At 58.1% G+C, this 20,428-nt stretch overlaps 1 protein-coding gene across 1 annotated transcript; it reads left to right on the top strand.

The window, feature by feature from the left end:
- Positions 1-7,235: 7,235 nt before the first annotated feature.
- LFNG (LFNG O-fucosylpeptide 3-beta-N-acetylglucosaminyltransferase) lies at positions 7,236-15,929 on the top strand. Its single transcript, XM_003795447.3, has 8 exons — positions 7,236-7,678; positions 12,372-12,420; positions 12,847-12,946; positions 13,037-13,190; positions 13,330-13,415; positions 13,898-14,063; positions 14,409-14,494; positions 14,695-15,929. Exons 1-8 carry the CDS (start codon positions 7,247-7,249, stop codon positions 14,759-14,761), a joined length of 1,140 nt encoding a protein of 379 aa, XP_003795495.1. The 5' UTR covers positions 7,236-7,246; the 3' UTR covers positions 14,762-15,929.
- The last annotated feature ends 4,499 nt before the right edge of the window (positions 15,930-20,428 follow it).

The raw sequence follows: 20,428 nt of genomic DNA, 5'->3' as shown, positions 1-20,428 counted from the left end.
ACTGACAGCCCAGGTCCTGCTCCCAGCCCCCTCCTGACCCCCTCAGTGGCCACCTCCGGAACTCCCCCTGTGCAATCCTTCCGCTCAAGGGCGGCCTCTCTGTCCTGTACTCTCTGCCCTCATGTGACCCCCTGTAGGAAGGCAGGAGCAAGCCACTGAGGCTCACTGCCTGGCACATGTCCACCCTATGTGGACCCCAGGCATGACAGGAGAGCCACCCTGAGAGCCCCTCAGCCTCGTTCCTGGGAGGCCCTGCCATCTCACAGATGGTCCCCCACCTTGGTGCCTCCATTGACGGTTGGAGCAGTCTTTGTCATCAAGCCATCTTGGTGCCATGGGTGGCCCAGCGTCATCTCTGGCCTCCATCAACTTGAATCCATTAGTGTCACCCAGTCTGACCCTAGTGGTGACAATTGAATATGTCTGCAGGCATTCATTGCCAAGTGTTCTGTGGACCAACATCACTCCTGATTGAGCCCCATTGGGCCAATCACTTAAAGACAGCATGCAAAGAGATGGGGCCACAGAAAGAGGGCAGGGTCTAGGTGGCCCCTACCTCTGCAGCCCGAGACTTGTCCCACCTCTCTGCACCCTGCCTGTCCCACCACTCTCACCAGTACCCAACCTCTGAGCAACCTGGCCCTGCCCTCCCTCTGTAAATCCTTCCCAGACTAAGCTGAAATATTGGCAGAGCCTCTCAAGGAAGGGAGGAGGGAGAACAAAGGCCCCCTCCCAGCTTCCTCCCTCCCTGGCCACAATGACACAAGGCCGGGAGGGACAGACAGATGGGGAGGCTCAGCATTGACACACACACACTCTGAGGTGGCCTCAGGGTGGCTTCTTCTCCAAAATCTCTTCCATCTGCTCCCAGGCTACTTGTCCCCATGCCCCCCACCCCCACCTGGACACAGGTTCCTGCTCACTGGAACTCAGCCTCGACTCCCACTCCCACCTGGACACAGGTTCCTGCTCCTGTTCTCAGCCACGGCTCCTTAAATACCCACACCTCTGCCTGACCATAGAGCCTCTCAAAACACTGCGATAGCCTGTCTCTGCCTTTCCAGCTACTTCCCCCTGCCAAAACCTTCAGATCCTAGGGCAAAAGTCACCTTCTTTTCCTTAAAGCTTTCCAGAACCCCCTATCCTCTGGCCCTGGCCCATAGTGGATCCTCCCTCATCCAGGCCCTGGGGACCTTTAAGCTCAACATATCCTCTAGCCCTTCCACCCTGTGCCTGCACTGGGGATATCTGGGTGCCTGATGAATCTCTGTGAGACTGTGATCTTCCTGGGGCCAAAGGTTGTGTTTGAGTCAACCCCCCAAGTTTCCCAAGGCCAACCAGAGCAGGCCTGGGGAAGATGCTGAGGGATGGTGCTGAGTGAGGGAGTGAAGTAGATGGAGGGTGGATGGATAGACAAGCAGGTGGGTGGGTGGAGGTGAGTAAATCCTGAGCCTAACACTCAGGCCCTATGGGGGTGGCTCATCTCTGCATACAACCTTCTCACCTCTACTTCCAGAATAGCCTGGAATATCTGTCAGTGCCGTATCCGCCCCACACCCCCACACCCCCGCCGCCTTGTGAGGAGGAAGGATGCCACATCAGCCCATGCTGCAGAGGAGGGGCTTGAGTTCAGGGATATAGGGACAAGCCCAGGATCTTACAGTAAGCAGGTCCCCTCTGAGCCAAGATTCAGAGCCCTACCACCTCCATCCAGGCCGAAGCCCTTCTTCCTACTGCAGTCCCATGGACACAGGCATGGGGTCACCACAAGGGCAGGGGTGCCTGGAGCCTGACAGGCACCAGCATGACCACGGTCTACCCTGCCCACTGTGGCTGCCACACAAGCTAGCCATTCTTGGCAAGACAAAGGCTGGCTGGGGTAGAGCAGCTCTGGTGTGTCCCTAGTGGGTGTCTGGCCTGTGCTGTAGGATGTCAGGAAGTGGATCCCAATGACTGCACTCTGCTACTGGGGTCTACAAATTAGATTAGCCCAGTGCAGCCCCACAGCCCAGCTGGCCCCAAAGCAGGGTCCCCAAGAAGAGGCACAGCTGCCATGCACAGGCCTGCTGCCATCCATGCTCATACCCTGGTCCCAAGACTGAGAGGGCCCCCTGCCATTCTTGCTGTGGGGCATGTCCCCTTTCTTCTCTGGATCCCTGCACCCACCTGTAAAACCTGCAATGTGCATGAGGCCTCTGGTGCCCCTCTTGAAGTGGTGTTTGGAAGTGTTCCCAGCCCAGGGCAGGCATGCAGCATGCAGGCACCAAGCATTTCTGCAGTTCCCACCACAGCCCACCTTGGGCCCCATGTCCCTGGCCACCTCAGAAGCCAGAGAGCTACCCTGCCAGGCCTCCTTATTCAGAGACGCAGGTTCCCCAGGCCTGGGTGTTTGGTGGACAGAGGCAGGGGACGGCTCCTTCAAAGTCTGTATGTCTGCACATCTGCCCCCTTCATCCTTTCTTACAGCTTCTAGATGACAAACAAATTCTTTTATTTTTTTTTCTTTTATTTTTTTTTTTTAGACAGATGTTTATCAAGCACCTTATATGTGCCAGGTACTGTCCCAGGCCCTGGGGCACAGCAAGAACAACAGTGCTCTTGCTGTCAGGTGGCTGGCACCTACCTCCTTCCTGGCCGTCCACATACCTGTGTCAGTCCATTCATCCATCCACTTGCCCATCTGTTGTCTGTCTGTCCATCCATCCATCCAATCATCCATCCATCATCTGTCTATCTGCCCATCTGTCTAACTATCCCCCTACTTATCTGTCCCACCAGTGTTTACTGAGCACCTACTTTGTGACAGGCCCTGACAAGGAGAGGCAGTCCTTGCCTTTGGACATGAGGTGAGGGGGCAGACAAGTAAATGGGAAGCTAGAACCCCATGTGGTCAGTGCCAGGACCAGAGTAGGGGATGGGTAACACAAGATTGGGGAGGACTTTCTGGGAAGGGAGCAACTTGGTTGGCCTTGGAGGGTGCTCCAGGCCAGGGTGCACTCCGAATCCTCACTCAGCCACTGAGGCCAACTTGACTGGATTCTATCAGGCTTAGACTCTCTGCCCAGGCCTGGCCCCAGGATTCAGGCAAAAGGACCACGTCACCAGTGGAAAGGTCATTGCTTTATGCCTGCAGAGCACCAACCCCAAGGCAGCGTGGGGTGGGCAGAGCAGGAAAAGTACCAACCATGTCCCTGTCATAAAGTCCTGAGCCCCACAGAGAGAAGGGAATTGGCTCCAGGCCATAGCAAGGGGCTCTGCTCCTTCTATCATCCAGGTAGCACCCTCCCCAGCTGCTGCCACCCTGCTGTGCCCCTCCCTCTTGCCAGGAGAGCCCACTGTGATGAGTTTCCCAGCCATACCTCCACTCCTGCCAGCAGTGTCTGCTCACCCAGAAGCATCTGTCCCAGGACACTCACTGGACCACCCTGGCCAGGCCACTGTCCCTTAGGAAGCCAATAGGCACTTAGCATTTGGGGGCTCTGGCACTGCCAGTTCTGGTGCCCCATAGCAGCCGGGGCAGGCACTCCTATGTCTGTATGGAGGCCCAGGGAGGTGTCAGGTTGGCCAAGGCCTCACCCCCAGCTCCTCTTCCTGCCCACCTTGCTGGGGATCCCTGCCTTTTTTGGGCTCTGATGCTGGGCTGGAGGAGGCTGGTTCCCAGGACACTGAGCAGGGGTGATGGGTAGATGCCGCCTCGGATGACTTCCTACCAAGTTAATGGGTCACCCATTATGCCTGCACAGACCTTCCCAGATCCTGCAAGAAGGCAGGCCCAAAACAGCTTCCAAAAACACCCCAGGGGAAGGTGGGCAGATGGCCACCTCAAAGCCAGCCCCGAAGTCTTCCTGAAGGCCTGGTGGGGCAAGGGCAGACCCAACCCTTAGCTTTCAAGACCTGATAGGACTGACAGCAGCAGGAGACCCCTAGGCTAAGCCCCCAGAGGGAAAAAAGAATGGGGACATACACTGCCTCTGAGCCTGATGGGGGGCAAAGGAGGTGGGGAAGAACCTCCCTGCCCCTGAGTCCAGCTCCCCACCCAACCTTGGCAGGCAGGCAGGTCTCTTATTCAGGCAGTCCAAGCTTCCAGCTCCTTAAGATACTTGAACTGAGGATAGAGGAGGGGAAGACAGTGGGCCTGGAAGCACATAAACCCATGTCCCTGGGCAAGGAGGCCAGTCTACCTGCTGTGTCTGACCAATTACCCATGAGTACCTCATAAAATGGACAGTAATATCATCCTTATGGTACAGATGGAGAAACTGAGACTCAGAAGAATAATGCTTTAGGTTTGATACCTACCTTAAAGCTGTGAAGTGGCCCCTCTGGGATTGGAAGGCAGACTGTTGTGTCCATGTGCTGTATCTCCCACCTGTAGCCCCCTTCTGAAGGACTCTAAGGCCCCAAGGGGCTTCCTCAGCAACCTGGTCAGCCCTCTCCAGCCCCCTCCCTAGCTCCCCATTTTCTGTCCTGGGCTGTTTGGTCCAGTAGGCCCTGGAGGGAGCACTGGGTCTGGGAGGGTGTGAGGAGTACCTCAGGCTAACACTGAGCCTGGGGAAGGGGGTGGGGGCAGCTAGACCAACCACCCGACTAGTTTTTAGACCTCAAGGAGTCACCACGAAATTCCATTCTCCTGACAGCAAAGAAATTGATTCACTCTTGCCAAAGCCTGCAGCCCCCACAAAAATGCTGTCCAGCTTTGTCCTACAGTTTCCAGACTGGCAGCTGGACTGGATTCCCCCACTCCTACCAAGCCTGGCTGCAGGGAGATGCAGGAACCCCTGACCTCAACCCCCAGCATGTACCCCTGCCAGACTGGGCAATGCCCCTCTGCACATTTGCTCCTTAGGTTTCATGCAGCTGTCCCTCTCTGAGCCTCAGCTTACTTTCTCTACAATGGGCACAATGCTCCAACTGCCTGCTGGGTTGCTGAGTCAAAGGCACAGCAGGCAGGGTGAGCTGAGGAGCAGGAGGGCACAGCACAACAGCAGAGGTGGAGGAGGGTTACTCTGAACAGGAAGTCCCACCCCCTGGCCTAGGGACCATGGAGAGGCTGACTCAGAGGAAGGACCTTGTCAGGTGGGAGATTGGTAGCTGCTCACTGCTCTTTCCTACCTCTTGCCAAGTATAAGCACCTACTACCTACTTACTATGGATCCCATTGATTTAAATTCCAGGTATAGGGCATAGCTTGGCCACACTTGGGCTGTTGGGGAATGAGGAGGGATTACAGGCAGCAGCAAGCCATGGGGCTGGGACTAGGTTACAAGGTATGTGGGTTCCAAGTTGGGACTTGGACTCACAGACAATGGGGAGCCATGGAAGAGTCTGCTGTTCCTGGGGGGGTGGGGTGGGGGGAAGTTATAGCAAGGAGAAAAAATAGAGCAGGTATGCTGGGGATAGGGAGACAGGGTGGAGACTGACCAAGGGGAGAGATGATGGCAGTGGAGGGGGCTCAGTCCCAAAAAAGGGATATGGGTAGACAGGAATTGGCAGTGAGGGGTGGTGTGAAGGACATAGGGATGAGGGGTGGGCATAGAGAACCTTCAGGCCTGAAGCTGGGGCTCCAGCTTCTTAGGGACAGCCAACCCAGTCACTGTGTTCTTTTTTTCTCCTGCCCACCCCCAAGTCTCCCTTGCTGCCTGGAGACTCCAGGGCTCGGATTTGGCTGATGGGGGAGGGGTTTATGGCAGGAGGTGACGCTATGGGAGACTTGTCACTTGGGCACAGCCAGCACCATCTGCTCTGGCATCTGCCTGCCCGAGGTGGTGCTTGCTAATTACCTGGGGGCGGGCAGGAAGAGGCCTGGGAACCCCCAACCCCCACCCACCCCATCGCAAAGGCACTAGGGTGGGGCCCCAAGGGCCCCAAGAGCAAATGGGTAACCTCCTTGTTGGGGGTCTGGTGGTGGGGCCAGACGTTTATTCAATAAATCTTTATAGAGCACCCACTCTGTTGTTTCAAGACCTATGCAGGTCGGGATTACAGGAGGTCGCTGCTGTCTGGTGGTTGACATTCAGGCAGAGACACAACAAAGTTGCGTGTAATTAAGTGAAAATGTCCTTTCAGGCAGGAAGATAACGGGCCAGTGGGCTGAGTGCGAGTCCAGAGGGAACCAGGATCGCCGTATTGGTCGTAGTGGTTGCAGACGACCTCCTTAGGAGGAGACGCCAAAACTGAGGCGGGCCGGGAAGGAGGTGCAGCAGAGCGGAGAGCCGCCCCCCGCTTCCGGAAGACGCCGAGGCAGGGGGCTCACACCCTGCTCCCGGGGACCACTGGCCACTTCCGGGCCCCCAGCCCCTCACACGGTCTGCAGGCGCGCATTCCTGCCGCCCCCGCTCGTGCGAGGGGCCGGCCCGGCCCGTGGGAAGGACTGGAGGAGGGGGCCAAGTGCCGGGGAGGCGGACAGGGCGGTCGCACAGCTGGGCCACATCTGGCTAGAGCAGAGGGACCAAAAGGGCCAGAAGGCGGCCTCTCATCCCGTGAGGGAAGAGCAGTTTTGCTTTCTCCTCACCCCCGGGCGTTAAACCAACCTACCCGACGTGAAGCCGGGACTAGAGAAAATTAGCCCTGAGGAAAGGGGTGGAATTTGATACAGGTGCTTTCTTGCTAGAACCTGTGCCCTCACCTGGGTCACAGGTGGACAAACTCTTGCGCGGGCCGGCGCCTGCCCGGAACCAGACCCTCTGGACGACCCAGGCGCCGCTCCAGTGTGCCTGGCCTGCCCTGCCCGGTCCCGAGGAGTATGCTAGGCGTGCGCAGGGGAAGTACACAGCCAGGAAGTAAGGGTGTCCTGTGTGGAGCGTGTGAGCCCGGGCTCGGGTCCCAGCACCCAGCCCACGGCGCGGAGGGCGCGCTCCTCCGCGTGCTGGACAGTTAGTGTATCCCTGGCCAACGCTAGTCAGCCCCATTGGGCCACCCGCTACCGCCTGGCATACAAACCAACGCCCCCCTGGAGCGACTCGAGTGGGGCGGGGCGTGCACGTGCGCTGGGGGGCGGGGCCGGAGGCAGTTCCCAGCCCCCTGCTGCGGCCCCACGTGGACCGGCTGGCCCCGACGGGCGACCAGCGCGCGGTCCCGCCCCCGGGCCCAGGAGCCAGTCAGCGCACGGGGGCGGGGCCGGAGCGGGGAGGTTTAAGAGAACCCGGCGCCAGCGGCGCACAGCTGGACGGCGCCGCGGGAGCGCGGGGCCTGGGCGAGGGTGCTGAGGCAGAGCGCACCGGGCGCACAGCGCGTCCGTCTCCCCACCATGCTCAACCGTTGCGGCCGGCGTCTGTTGCTGGCGCTGGCGGGCGCGTTGCTTGCCTGTCTGCTGGTGCTCACCGCCGACCCGCCTCCGCCCCCGCTGCGGGCTGATCGCGGCCGGCGTGCGCTACGAAGCCTGGCTGGCCCCTCCGGAGCCGCCCCGGCCCCGGGGCTGGGGGCGGCGGGGGCGGCGCAAGGAGCGTTGGCCCGCGAGGTGCACAGCCTGTCCCAGTACTTCAGCCTGCTGACCCGCGCGCGCAGAGACGCAGGCCCGCCGCCCGGGGGCGCCTCTCGTTCCGTTGACGGCCACCCTCGGCCCCTGGCCGAGCCTCTCGCGCCCCGGGACGTCTTCATCGCAGTCAAGACCACCAAAAAGTTTCATCGCGCGCGCCTCGACTTGTTGCTGGAGACCTGGATCTCGCGCCACAAGGAAATGGTGAGCTCCGCGGCCTGGCGGGCAAGTGGGGTGGGACCCACCGTCTTATCCAGTTGGTGTCAGTGTCCCATGGAGGCCAAGCTATATCTCTGTCCAGCCACTGAGGTCAGTCCTTCCCCCTAGTGCTCATTCTGCAGCTGGAGGCCACTATCCCCATACAGTATGTAAGTGTCCCAGAGGGCCCTATTCCCCCAGCAAGCTCCAGAACCCTGGCACCGGTCTCCAGATCTTGGAGTTGGTGCCCTGTGATGCTGCTTAACCCCCAAACATTGGAGCACGTTAATAAAACATTGTCCCCAACCTCGGTTATGCGGCATCTACCCTGGGCTCAGACTCCTCCTTTGGGAGAAAGGCTCTTCTTCCCTTAGAGAGGTTATGTGAGGGGTTAAGACCCCTTCCCAGTTTGTTAAGGCATAAGGAACTGGTGACTGCTGGGTAGTGGGCTCTAGGGAGTACATCTCAAAAGAAAGAGCCCTGAGTTTCTGGGTCTAAGCAGAGACTCCTCCTCCCCAACAGTCCAGGAGTCTCTGAGGCCTAGAAGCTTGTGCTTAGTACAGACCAGTTGGGCATCAGCTTCTTATACTGGCATAATGAAGACACACCCCACTTTGAAAATTTCCCTTGAGGCTACATCAGGACGGTTGGGTTGGGGCAGGATGGGGACAGAATGTGGGCTCTGTTTGAGGTGGGAGGATGGCAGGCATCCCCAGGCTGGGAGGTGCAAGAACAGCTGATGTGAGAGTGGGGGCTCAGAGTAGACCCTGTGCCCCTTCCACCCTGTTTAGACCCTAGAGACTCAGGGCCCTTGGCCTAGCTGAGCCCATTTGGGCAAGGTAGAGATTGGGAGCAGGGTACTGGAGAGGTCATGATGGGGGCCATGGGCAGGCTCTTATCTGGTCCTGGGGAGAGGACCCTGGGAACCCCATGGAAGCCTCCTGGGAACACAGTGTCCCTTTCCCAGGGGCTCAGTGAGCCCACAGGAGGGGGTGGAGGGGGCCATGGGTTTTGTTTGGCGGCTAGGCCGTTAGGATTCCCAGTGCCGGGTGGCTCTCACGCCGGCCCCTTGGGCAAGGTAACAAAGCCCCTTTCTCCAGCGGAGAAAGGCGTCAGGCCTCTTGTGTGCAGCTATGCGCTCCATGGGAACCGCTGCTGGCGCGCTGGCCACTCAGGTTGCCTGGTGATGAGAGGGCCTGTGGCCCCCCCCCCCCAACAACCCTGACTGACAGCCCTTATGGGGCACCATTCGTGAGCCAGTCCCCCTCCCCCAGCACTCAGCCTTCCTACTGTGTGACCTTGGGGATCTTTCAGCCCCCTCTGGGCTGCAGCCAGCTCTGAGCACCTCTCATGTTGGGAATTTGGGGGCTTTCTTCAGCAAAGAGGGTTTGGTCAAGAGGGTATCAGGTAGCAGTCCCAGCTGGGCTGGTTGATCTTGAGCAAGACCTAGGAGCTCTCTGACCCTTGGTCTCCTCATCTCTGAAATGGGAGAAACACGGCCCTTCAAAAAGAATATTATAAGAGTCACTGGCAAAACCTGGTCTGGGAGAAACATTGCTGTTCCAATAGAATATCGTAAGAGATGACAGGCAGGCCGGGCGTGGTGGCTCATGTCTATAATCCTAGCACTCTGGGAGGCTGAGGCAGGTGGATTGCCTGAGCTCAGGAGTTCGAGACCAGCAAGAGGGAGACCCTGTCTCTACCCAAAATAGATAAAGCTAGCCAGGCATTGTGGCAGGCACCTGTAGCCCTAGCTACTTGGGAGGCTGAGGCAAAAGGATCACTTGAGCCCAAGAGTTTGATGTTGCTATGAGCTGTAATACCATGGTCCTCTATCCACGGTGACAGAGTGATACTCTGTCTCAAAAAAAAAGAAAAAACCTGGGAGCAAAAGAGTGAGCCCAGTAAGCACTCAGAGTTGCTGTGAAGGACACTATTGAAGGGTCCTGAATTTTCCTTTTCGAGCTCACCCCACCCAAGAGAGGTTGGATCTGCCCCCAGCATCAGTCATGTATACATTGCTGTGTACACAAGCAGGAGCCCCTCATGGGGTGCTATGGGCAGGGGTGCTTGAAACTCACAGCAGAGGCCCCCCTTTTGGAAAGTCAGAGTACAAGCTGACTCAGAACTGGTCTGTTTGGGGGAGAGTCAAGATCGGGGCTGTGTTGGGGGAAAACCCAGAGAGGCTGTGTGAGAGCCCAGGGTGGGCATCTGACCCACATGTGGGTGAGCGGGAGGGAAGACTTCCTGGAGGAGGTACGACTTGAGCTAGACTGAGAGTAAAAAATTGCCCAGAAAGGGCAATCTGGCATTGTGAGCACAGCATGGGGTTGAGCAAGAAGCTACCAGCAATTGGAGTGGTGGTTGGGGGAGGGCTGGCCTACAGGGACCACACGATTGGGGATTTGGAGTCCAGGATGAAGAGCCTGGCCTTTGGCCTACACGTACCTCCCCCGCCCCTCCCAGGAGTGGGCCAGGCTGCAGAGGCTGCCACCACAGCAGCAGCCACAATTGTGGGGGGAGAACTTGGCATCCTGTGTTTCTTTGAATCATGGCTCCAGGAACAATGCCGCTTCCTGTGGGTGTCCCCCTACCCCCGCCCTTGTCCACCCTGCTGCCCTGCTCTTCCTCCTCCAGCCATCAGGGAAGTTGGGGGTGCTGGAAGCAGGAGCTCCGCTTATCTAGGACCACCTCGGCCCCAGGGTATGATCTCCGGGCCTCAGTTTTCCTACTTGTACCTTGGATGATTATGGTGCCCACCTCCTAGGGCCATTAGGGAGAGGAAAGAAGATCCATCTCCACTTTGCTCTCCACACAGGTGAGCTCTGTTATGCCCATTTTATAGAGGAGGAAACTGAGATTCTGAGGGTAGATAAAGCCTGCGGTAAGGCAGCCCCCTTTCCCTCCTCTCCTGGTTGCTCTGTTGTGGGGAGTCAGGGCCCAGCACCCCCACAGCCCTGCCCTCCCAGATGCTGTCCTCCTGCAGGCCTCCCTACTCCCCAAGCTGAACAAAGGTGACTTTAATCTCTGGTAGCCTGGGGGTGGGTTTTTAGGGCACCACCAAAGCGCGGGAGAACAGGCCTCCCTTGATCTCATTAGGAAAGCATTTTCCTTTTAATCCAGTGGCAGGCAGCAGCGAGCGTCTGCACAGGCTGGCCCTCTGCCTCCCACGGCATTCCTGGGCTGAGATGGGGGGGGTCGGGTGCGAGTCTGTGCGTGCGGCCGCCCTGGGGTGTCTGCTGGGCTCTGCAAGGAAGGGTGTGTTCAGAGAAAGTATAAATGGAACCTGCCACCCTTAGCTCTGGGCCTTTGGTCTGTAGCTGATGGCCTCACCTAAGTTTGTGCCCAGGGCTAGTCTTGCTAGATGATGAGCTGAGGCTGCCCAGGTGAGGGTAGGACCCCTTCCAGGCCATGGGTTAGTTTTCCTAGCCCCTGGGTATATCCTATGCTCCAGGCCTCCACATGCTAGCGCCCCCCTTGGACCTATTTATACATGGAAGGAAACAGCCTGGGTGGGTGTTTGTGAGTGTTCTGCTACCTTTGCTCAGAGCATCTCTCACCCTCTTTAGGCTTTGCACTCAGCCACGCCAGGGTGAGCTGGATGGCACGCGCTGGGCGGGCCAGGCAGAGGAAGGAGCATTCCTTCCCGTGTTCCAACAGGCCCAGGCGGGTGCCAGAGCCTTTCTAGCTCCACCCGTCACCCTCTCCTCTTCCGCAGAGCTATCCTGGCAGAGGGTGGCTTCTTGCTGGCACAGGTGGAGCCTTGCTGTGGCCCTGGGCAAGGCCTGTCTGCCACCAGTTCCCTTGCTGGAGTGGCAGGAGAGGGCTGGGCTGCATAGGTATGAGGGACCCTGACCTATGTATGGCCTAGGGGTATCTGCAGTTTCCTGCCACAACCCTGCTGACCATTGGGTAGGTGACTTCAGGCTGCATTGGCTCAGAGAGGGTAACCTGCCTCACTGGCCACACAACTGTGGCTAAAGGGGACTGCTGTTGTCTTAAAGGCCCAGGCTAGAGGACTGCAGTGCTGATGGCTACACTCTGCCTGTGGGACCTTATGCCCAGCCCGGCCCAGTTAACCAAGCCAGCTGTATGGTAATGGGCAGCATGGCCACTCCTGCTTAACTTGACCGAGTTAAGGCCACCCCAAGCCCCTCTCTATGCTGCATGGGACAAAGCTGGCAGACAATACTGGGTGATTCATCCTCTCTCTCAGCCCTTTGTCCGCTAGGGCTTGGCAGCCGCCCAGCAAAGGCCTTTGTCCCCAACGAGTGATTGAGACTTAGCTTACCAAAGCCGACCTACTCTGCCTGCCCCCCACCCCCCATCCCAAGTGGAAGGCTGGGCGCTGTGTCAATAAGGGTGTGTGCCCTGCCAGGTGCATGGGGCGGGTGGAGAACCAGTTACCTGGCGGGTAGGTGAGGCGCCCCACCTGGCTGGCTCGTGCCTCCCAGCACCTGGGTGACCTTGAGCCCAGCTGTCGAGGTTGGGAGGGAGGCTCCACCTCCTCAAGGCCAGTGTCTGCATGTGTTCCAGCCCAGCCCACTCTGTGCTCTTGGGGAAACTGAGGCCCAGAGAAGGGTGTGGAATAGGTGTGCTTGAGCTCCAGCTTTGGAAACAACAGGGTACCTAGCCCTGTCCCCCATACCCAGGGTGGGGACACAGAGCTGCCTGTTCAGGGCCACTGTTCTCCTTCCAGACATTCATCTTCACGGACGGGGAGGATGAAGCCCTGGCTAGGCACACGGGTGAGCTCTGGACTTGGGGTGGGAGGGGTCAGCCTCAATCAAGCAAAACCCTCCCCCGTGTGGGGGGCTGAGAGGTCACAGGCAGCAGGCTTGGGAGGGCAGTTTACTCAACGGGTTTGCTCAACGCCCCGCCCCACCACTCCAGGCCCCCCAATTCTCATGCAAATAAGGCCCATTCAGCTCCTGGGGTCCCTTTGAGCCCTGGCGGCAGCAACAGGTGGCGGGTGCTGGGAAAAAGCTGCGTGAATGGACTGGGCGGGGCACTTAGAGGGGGCTGGGCTGGGGGAGGGTCAGCTGGCCTGGGCACTAGTTAGGGTGGGGGAAGGCCCCTGTGGCCCCGCTGGAACCCAGGGCGCTTTTCTTGAGCCACAGGGGTCTGCCTGTGTCCTCATGCCAGGCCTGTTCTGAGCCCCTCCCTGCCTACAGGCAATGTGGTCAACACCAACTGCTCAGCTGCCCATAGCCGCCAGGCCTTGTCCTGCAAGATGGCCGTGGAGTACGACCACTTCATCGAATCAGGGAGGAAGTGAGTGTGGCCCCTGGGGACTCCCTCCATGTTCCTACCCTGGCAGCCCCCTGTGGCCCCTCACACCCTCCCCGATGGCCCTGCCCTCAGGTGGTTCTGCCATGTGGACGATGACAACTATGTCAACCTTCGTGCTCTGCTGCGGCTGCTGGCCAGCTACCCACATACACAGGACATTTACATTGGCAAACCCAGCCTGGATAGGCCCATCCAGGCCACAGAGCGGGTCAGCGAGAACAAGGTGGTGAGTGCCCACTCTTCCCTGCCCTACTCACATCTCCCACCCACCCAGAGTAGGGGAGGGGCTGAAGGCAGCCCTGTGGCCCATATGTCACATATGGGGGTCCTGTTCCCCAGTCTCATGATGTCTCCCCCTCTCTCAGCGTCCTGTCCACTTCTGGTTTGCCACGGGTGGTGCTGGCTTCTGCATCAGCCGTGGGCTGGCCCTGAAGATGAGCCCATGGGCCAGGTGAGTGCTTTGCATAGGTGAGGCTGTTAACCAGCCAGCCAGGTCACCTCCAGTCTTAAGGGTCCCCCATTGTGGGCTCTGGCTTGGTTCACCTCTCCAACCTCCTGTGAGGCACTGCCCATATCTTTCCTGCTTCCCCTCCCCAGCTCCAGTCTTCAGAGGGCAGCTGTGTTTATAGGAACTGTCTGGGCTATGACCTGTGAAGAGCAGGCACCAGGGTCCACCAGTGCTCTCGGTACCCCTGGGCAGGAGCCCTTCCTCACTTGGGCACCCCACTCAGAGTGCTATCAAGCCCTGGGTTGTGTGGAGGAGTGTGCTGCCACAGCCCCGAGGTTCTCATGAGGGACCCAGAGGCTGGTCTGCTCCCTGCCCTTGGGGCATTTCCACCTCCTCTCTGAGCCCTTGGCCTTTGCTCATGGTGGGGCTTCCAGTGGGCAGCTCCTGCCCCAGCTCACTGTGTCTGGGGCCCTTTCCTCCTGCAGTGGGGGCCACTTCATGAGCACTGCTGAGCGGATCCGGCTCCCTGATGACTGCACCATCGGTTACATCGTGGAGGCCCTGCTGGGCGTGCCTCTCATCCGAAGTGGCCTCTTCCACTCCCACCTGGAGAACCTGCAGCAGGTGCCTGCCTCTAAACTTCATGAGCAGGTACCTCATCCTTGGGCCTGGTTTGGACTCAAACAAACAGGAGGCGGGAGATGAGGACCATCTGGGGGCAGCCAGCAGCGCCCCACTATCAGTAGCCAGCAGGTCTCCATGCCCCCAGCAGCATGGCCACCGTTCATCACATGTTGTCTGTCCTGTTCCTCTGAAGCATCATGCTCCTACTTTGGGCCTTTCAGGTGTTTTCCCAAATTAGCGGAGATTCTCTTGTCACAGCTGGCAACTTGACCAGCCCCAGCTGTTGCCATTGCTTTGGATGAGTGTGCAGGACAGATGTCTCTAGGTCTGAAGGGGGCCCCTTCCGGCATCACTTCTTCTCTCTCCCCACAGGTAACCCTGAGCTATGGCATGTTTGAGAATAAGCGAAATGCTGTCCACATGACAGGGCCCTTCTCAGTGGAGGCTGACCCATCCAGGTGAGGAAACTGGAGCCAGACAGGCTTGCTTAGGGTTCCTTGGGGGCAGGCAGGACTGGGGATGCATGTTGCTGAGCAGCATGACTGTGTAGAGGTATCCCCAGAGTCCTGCTTGCTCAGGGTGGGGTGTGGCCCCCCACTAGTGTTGTGGGCCTACAAATGGGTACTCAGTACTCCCACCCCAAACTCTGTCCCTACAGGTTCCGCTCCATTCACTGCCATCTGTACCCGGACACACCCTGGTGTCCCCGCACTGCCATCTTCTAGCAGCCATAGTTGAGACCCTATCCCTGGGTGCCCCTGGTATCCAAAGGGCCCAGGGACCCTGTTGTGTTGCCCTGGCCTTGGCATTCGAGGCTCTCCCAGGGCTGTGCCTGCACGCACATGTGTGTGTGTATGTGTGTGTGTGTGTTGTGTGCCCGCCTATGCAGCAGACTGCTGGGCAGCTCTGCTCTGTGGAGGCTGGCAGAAGTGCCACTTGTCTGGCTCCCTGTGCTCCAAGGGTCTATGGACTTCAGGGCTTGCACCTCAGAAGGATTTGTATGTTGGAAGTCACTCTGAGGGTAGTTGCATTATTATTTTTGGATCTTACTCTGCTCAGGGTGCTGGGCTATGCTGCGGGGAGGTGTAGGAGTCTTTCTCTTCCTGCTGAGCACAGCGCTGTAGTGGAGTAACCCTCCCTGGAATCCTGGAGCCCTTAGTACAGCCAAGCCATGTTCAGTGCAAGGGAAGCTGGTTTTAGGAGTGAGTGGCCCTAGCCCCTTTCCCCTACTAAGCTCTGGCCAGGGCACTGTGGCTCAGAAAAACAGCAACCACTGCCTGGTTCCTGGGGCCCCGTGAAGTACCCCAGTGGGTGACCAATGGCTCCCTTCTCACTGTTCCTGGGTGGGGGGTCTTCCCCAAGCTCTCAGAGGTCTTCCCTTTGTCTCCCCAGTTTTGGGTGAGTCAGAGCTGAGCTTTTTATCTCCTCTCCAAAGTAGAGAGAAAGTCGCCCACAGTGGGCGTGTCTGTAAATATTGTGACAGTATTTTTTTACTGTGCCATTTTTGAAAAGGGGTGAGTAAAAAGTAGCGTGTTTTTGTCTTGTGTTTTCAGGGGGTGGGAGAGGGTCTTATATTATGTTTTCTGTGGATCAGAAAAAGCAGAAGCCAAACTTGGGATCATCTTTGTTTTTAAAGCTGAAATGGACATGTGTGATGCTCTGTGTATTTATGTGTTCCAGTATCTGGAATCTCCTGTCCTGCCTCCTCTGTAGCTGCCATTTCCCACCGGGCCCAGCTCGGTTCACCTGTCCCATGGGGGTGTGTTTTGTTTTCTGTTTTTCTCTTTGCAAAGACATAGCTAGGAAAGCAAATGATAAGGGAAAGTTCTCAGGGAATTGAAGTGTTGTTGCTATGGTGACGTCCTTTGCTGTGAATAAAGGTGCTCTTTACAGTGACCCAGGGGTTTCTGGTCTTTTCTTGGCTGGAAGTGGGGCCTGGGCCCAAGGTCCATCTGAGGTGGCTTTGGAGGAGCTGGGGGCATATAGGTGAGGGGGAGGTTCAGCCTCGGTGCACCTTGAGGACTAGGCAGGTAGAAAACACTTCAAGCTGTCTATTTGGGAAGGAAATGTCAGAATAGCTACTGGCTTGTGTCTCAGAAGTGGGCCAGTCTAGAGGCAGGGTATTCATTGTAGTGTGAGCATTGTGGCTCCCAGGAAAGAAGTGGGAGGTCTTGGGGGTACCATCCTAGCCAGAAGAGCAGCTCCAAGGCTCTGGCATCTCAGCCCCAGCAGAAGGGATGGTTACTTCTACACTGGCCTGGACTCCCTACCTAGTTCTATTCCGGCACTGTCATGAATCCACAGGGTCCATATTCTTACCTCATTTTGCAGTTGGGGAAACTGAGGCCTAGTAGCTCAGAGCAGGTGCTGCCCAAAGTCAGGCAGCTGTGCTGGAGGAGCTCAGACAAAGAAGCCAGGTGGGTCCCTGTCCCTCATGCGCTGGTGATGCTGCCTTCAACCCCTTCTGAAATGTCTTGACAACCTGACCCTGCTCACAGAGGTGGGGTTCCTGAGGGTGGGCAGCACCCAGGTAACTGCTGCCCCAGCCCTCTTCTCAGTAGGCCCCAGAAGCCTGGGCCCCCTTTCTTCCGCAAATCCAGCCTTTGCAGTAAGACTAAGGGAGGGGCTGTGTGGCCCCCAGCAGGCCCTTCTCACCAACCACAGTGGGGCCTCACTTCCTCTTCTCCAAACCCAGCCCAACCCCTCCCAGGCCAGTTCCCTCAGCCTGCTCCCACCAGGACACTTGGTTCCTACCTCTGCAAACCCCCTGGCCACTACAGTGCCTCCTTGTGAGGTGGAGGCCCCTTTCCCACCAGCCATGCATGCACACTCAGAGCCCACATGGGCCAGGGAGGGCCCTTCCTCATGGCCCTTGCTAGTGGCTGCCCTGGCCTTGGGGCTGGCTGGCAGGGCCTTCTGACTCCCTCCTGACCCCCCCTTGAACTTGGACTGAGTCAACAGAGCAGCTTCCGGGGCTGTGGCCATGGCTAGGGCAGTGGGAGGGATGAGGGACCCTTTCTGTCCCCTGGCCTGACCCCTGTCTGGAGGGTGTCCCCAGACTGCTGTTCTCTTTAGCACTCACCACATGTTGACACTCATAGGGTCATAGGACCCAGCGTTTGGACTGGGGGGGCATATGAAACTTCTTGGAGGGGGGATCACAGTGGAACAGGCTGTGGGCAGAAGCCGTGGGCAGAAGCCATGGGCCTCCTTCCTGCCTGGGTGAGTCAGAGGCTTGGTGCCTTCTGCCCTTGCTGCTCTTGGCCCCCTTGCTGCTCTCTGTGACTAGCATCACCTCCAACTGAGCTGGAGGGGCCCTGGGCCAAGGCATGGCCCTCCCCATCAGTCGGGAAAGCCCCTGGAGGCATAGCTGTGGAGCCCCTCCCAGGGCAGGTAGGGTCTACATCAGCATCGGTCATCACAGCCTAACAGCTCTGACCACATATCCCTGTGGGGAAGTAGGGGGAGGGTCACAGCTTGGCCACACATCCCAGTGGGGTGGGGGTGCTGAGCGGGAGCAGAGGAAACCAGCAGGGGGGAAGCACCTCTGGCCTCCATGTAGGGAATAGGGACAAAGGCAAATGCTCTGGGCCTGCGCAGGACCTCAGGCAGGTTAGGGCAACACCGTTCCTCTTGGAGGGAATCTCCCCACCAGAAGGGGAAGCAGGTCCAGCAGCAGGGGCCTCAGGGGAACAGGGCAGCCTGATAACTTCCACCTACCCTCCTCAAGGTATAAGGAAGCCCCTCCACCGTGCCCCCTTAGGGTGAGTCACCAAGGGAGGAGAGGTGAACTCATTTCTCCCCCAACCACCTTCTGGGGACAGCTGTGCCCCACCCACTGACAGCATCATTACCCCAACCAACACATTAGACTAGGGGCTGATGAGAAAAGGTCCTGGCTGGCCCTGAGGGTCCCACATCCCCAGTTTGGTCTAGCCAGGTGCTCCCTACAAACTGCTGATCATTTGTGAAGCTTTCAAAACTAAAAAGTAAAACTGTACCCACTGGGGCTGCTGGGTGCTTAGTAAGGGTGTAAGCCTTCAGCCCTCAGCCCTGGCTTCTTGGTGGCCAGCCAGAGTGGAGGCTGAACCAGGAGGGGAGAGGGCTGCTAGGGTGGGGCCCCTTCTCTGGTGTCATCAGGGTGTACTTCCTGAAGAAGCATCTCTGAGCTGGAGCTGGAAGTCTTTGTAAGGCTGGAATGAGGGCAGAAAGGGGACTCCAGGACCAACTGAGGTTCAGTGGGGAGGCCTGAGAGGCTGGGAGGCAAGATGGGCAATGGGATCAGTCTCTGTGCCTCCCACCTTGCACACACACCAGCAGGAAACCAGTGTGTCACACAGGCTCTGGTGCTGGGCCTGGCATCAGGAGGGAGGCAGATGCCCTGGCTGGATCGGTCATCGGTGATGAGTCATGCAGCCACCTGGGCCCATCTACCCACCCCAGCCCTAGCCTTGTCAAATGCTCTTGGGCTTCTCTCCCCAGGCCCACTCATGGAGCTCAGGGTCAGACCCACAGGAAGGCACTTGGTGCATCCCTAGGAGGGACCCAGGGACAGGGAGGCACTTGGTCTCAGCTGCTGGAGTCTAAAGGCTGCCCAGACAATGTCGCCATGCTGAGTTTGGGGGCTCAGAGTTGTGACTGCCCTCCCACCACCCCTGCCCAGGCCTCCGGAGACCCACTTCCGTGCCATGTATCATCCACACAGTCCTCGGGCGCCGACTGGTGGTCAAAGCTGGTGGTTTCTCTCCTCTTCCAAATCCCACCTTTCTCCGCACCCTCGCTGGATCTGGGGGTGCAGCCCCAAGTGGCCTGGGGAAGGGGGCTCTGCAGCTCTGTGCTTGTGACCTTAGGACCAATAGCTGATTTCTGCAATGTGGGTGATATTGAGTGGAGCTTGAGCCAGCTTCCTGTGGAAGGAACTCCCCGGCCCCACAGCCGCAGCCTGTGCCCCATCCCTGGAGCGTGATGTCCACAGCACTCCTCCTGCTCTGATACCTAGGGTCGCAGCCGGGCCCAACCAGTGTCCCTGGGCACGGGGGAACCCTGAGGTGAATGAGGCCCTCCTTCTCCTTCTCCCCACCCCTCCTCCTCCTCGTCCGCCTCTCCAGCGCCCCCCTGCTGGGTAACTGCAGGCCCCTGTCCCAGCAAGATTTCATCTTGGGATTCTTGGACACTCCAGCACACCCTCTCTTGCACTGCTCCTGGGTCCATCCTTGGTGTCCTCTCCTTCAACACCCTGCCTTGCTTCAGCTGACGCTCTCCAGGCCTCGCTGCCATCCCGGATGTCTGCTTTGTACTTTGCCTCAACCTCAGTCCCCTTACCTCTCCCATGTCTTGACCCAGTGCCCGTCTCATTCCACAGCCCACTTCTTCCTGGGCTGTCCTCACTTAGCTAGAATCTCACAAGCTTGATGTCACTTTCAGCATCTCTTGGACAAGCTATGACAGCGACCTGGTTAAACCCAGCCTTTGGCCTCTGGATGGACACCCGGCAGTGGAGTATGGCTGGAGAAAAACCCCTCACTAGCAGCTCAAAGTGAGACTCAAAGTCTCACTTTGAGTTCCAGGGCCAGGCTTCAGGGGACCCCAGGGATTCCCACTGTCTCTCACCTGCAGCTCACCTCTCCTGCCCAGCCCCATGATGTGCTGATAACCTGGCTTCCTAGTCACAAGACCCACTACGACTCAGTCCCTTGTCCCCACCAGCTCCTGTTACAGTTCACCATGCCCTGGATCCCAGCCTCACTCATCAACTCCATTCTCCCAACTGCTCTACCCAGACCCACATCAGGCCCAGTTTGCCAGGAAGTACTCCCGGTGTTACCTTTCAGAATCCAGCTGGTTCTCATCACTGACCTCAGCCCAGCCCAGCCCAGCCCTTGCATACATCGCAGCAGTAGCCTCCTAACTGGTTTCCCATTTGTACCCTGTCCCCTTCACAATCAGCAGCTAAGACAATCCTGTTTAAATGAATGTTAGGTCATGTGACTCTACTCAGCATCCCACCATGCTCCCACCTCCCTCAGGGTAAATGTCAACATCCTTACAGAGACCACATGACCTGTGTGATCCCTTAGCTCCTCCACTCCACCCTGGCCACTCTAACTTTGCATGACCGTATCAGGCATGTATCTGCCTCAGGGCCTTTGCACTAGCTGTTCTTGCTTCCTGGACACCTTTCTTTCCTCAGTCTCAAGACTAGCTTCCCGTTGTGGGCAGAATAATGGGTTTTGAAAATGTTGGCTCAGCACCTATGGCTCAAGTGGCTAGGGTGCCAGCCATGTACACCTAAGGTGGCAGGTTTGAATCCCCAGCCCGGGCCCGCCAAACAACAATGATGGCTACAACCAAAGAATGGCCGGGCGTTGTGGCAGGCGCCTGTGGTCCCAGCT

This window comes from Otolemur garnettii, unplaced genomic scaffold (assembly GCF_000181295.1).
Source record: "Otolemur garnettii isolate 467f Iridium unplaced genomic scaffold, OtoGar3 scaffold00092, whole genome shotgun sequence".
Classification (NCBI taxonomy): domain Eukaryota; kingdom Metazoa; phylum Chordata; class Mammalia; order Primates; family Galagidae; genus Otolemur; species Otolemur garnettii.
This window is presented reverse-complemented; position numbering and strand designations above follow the sequence as displayed.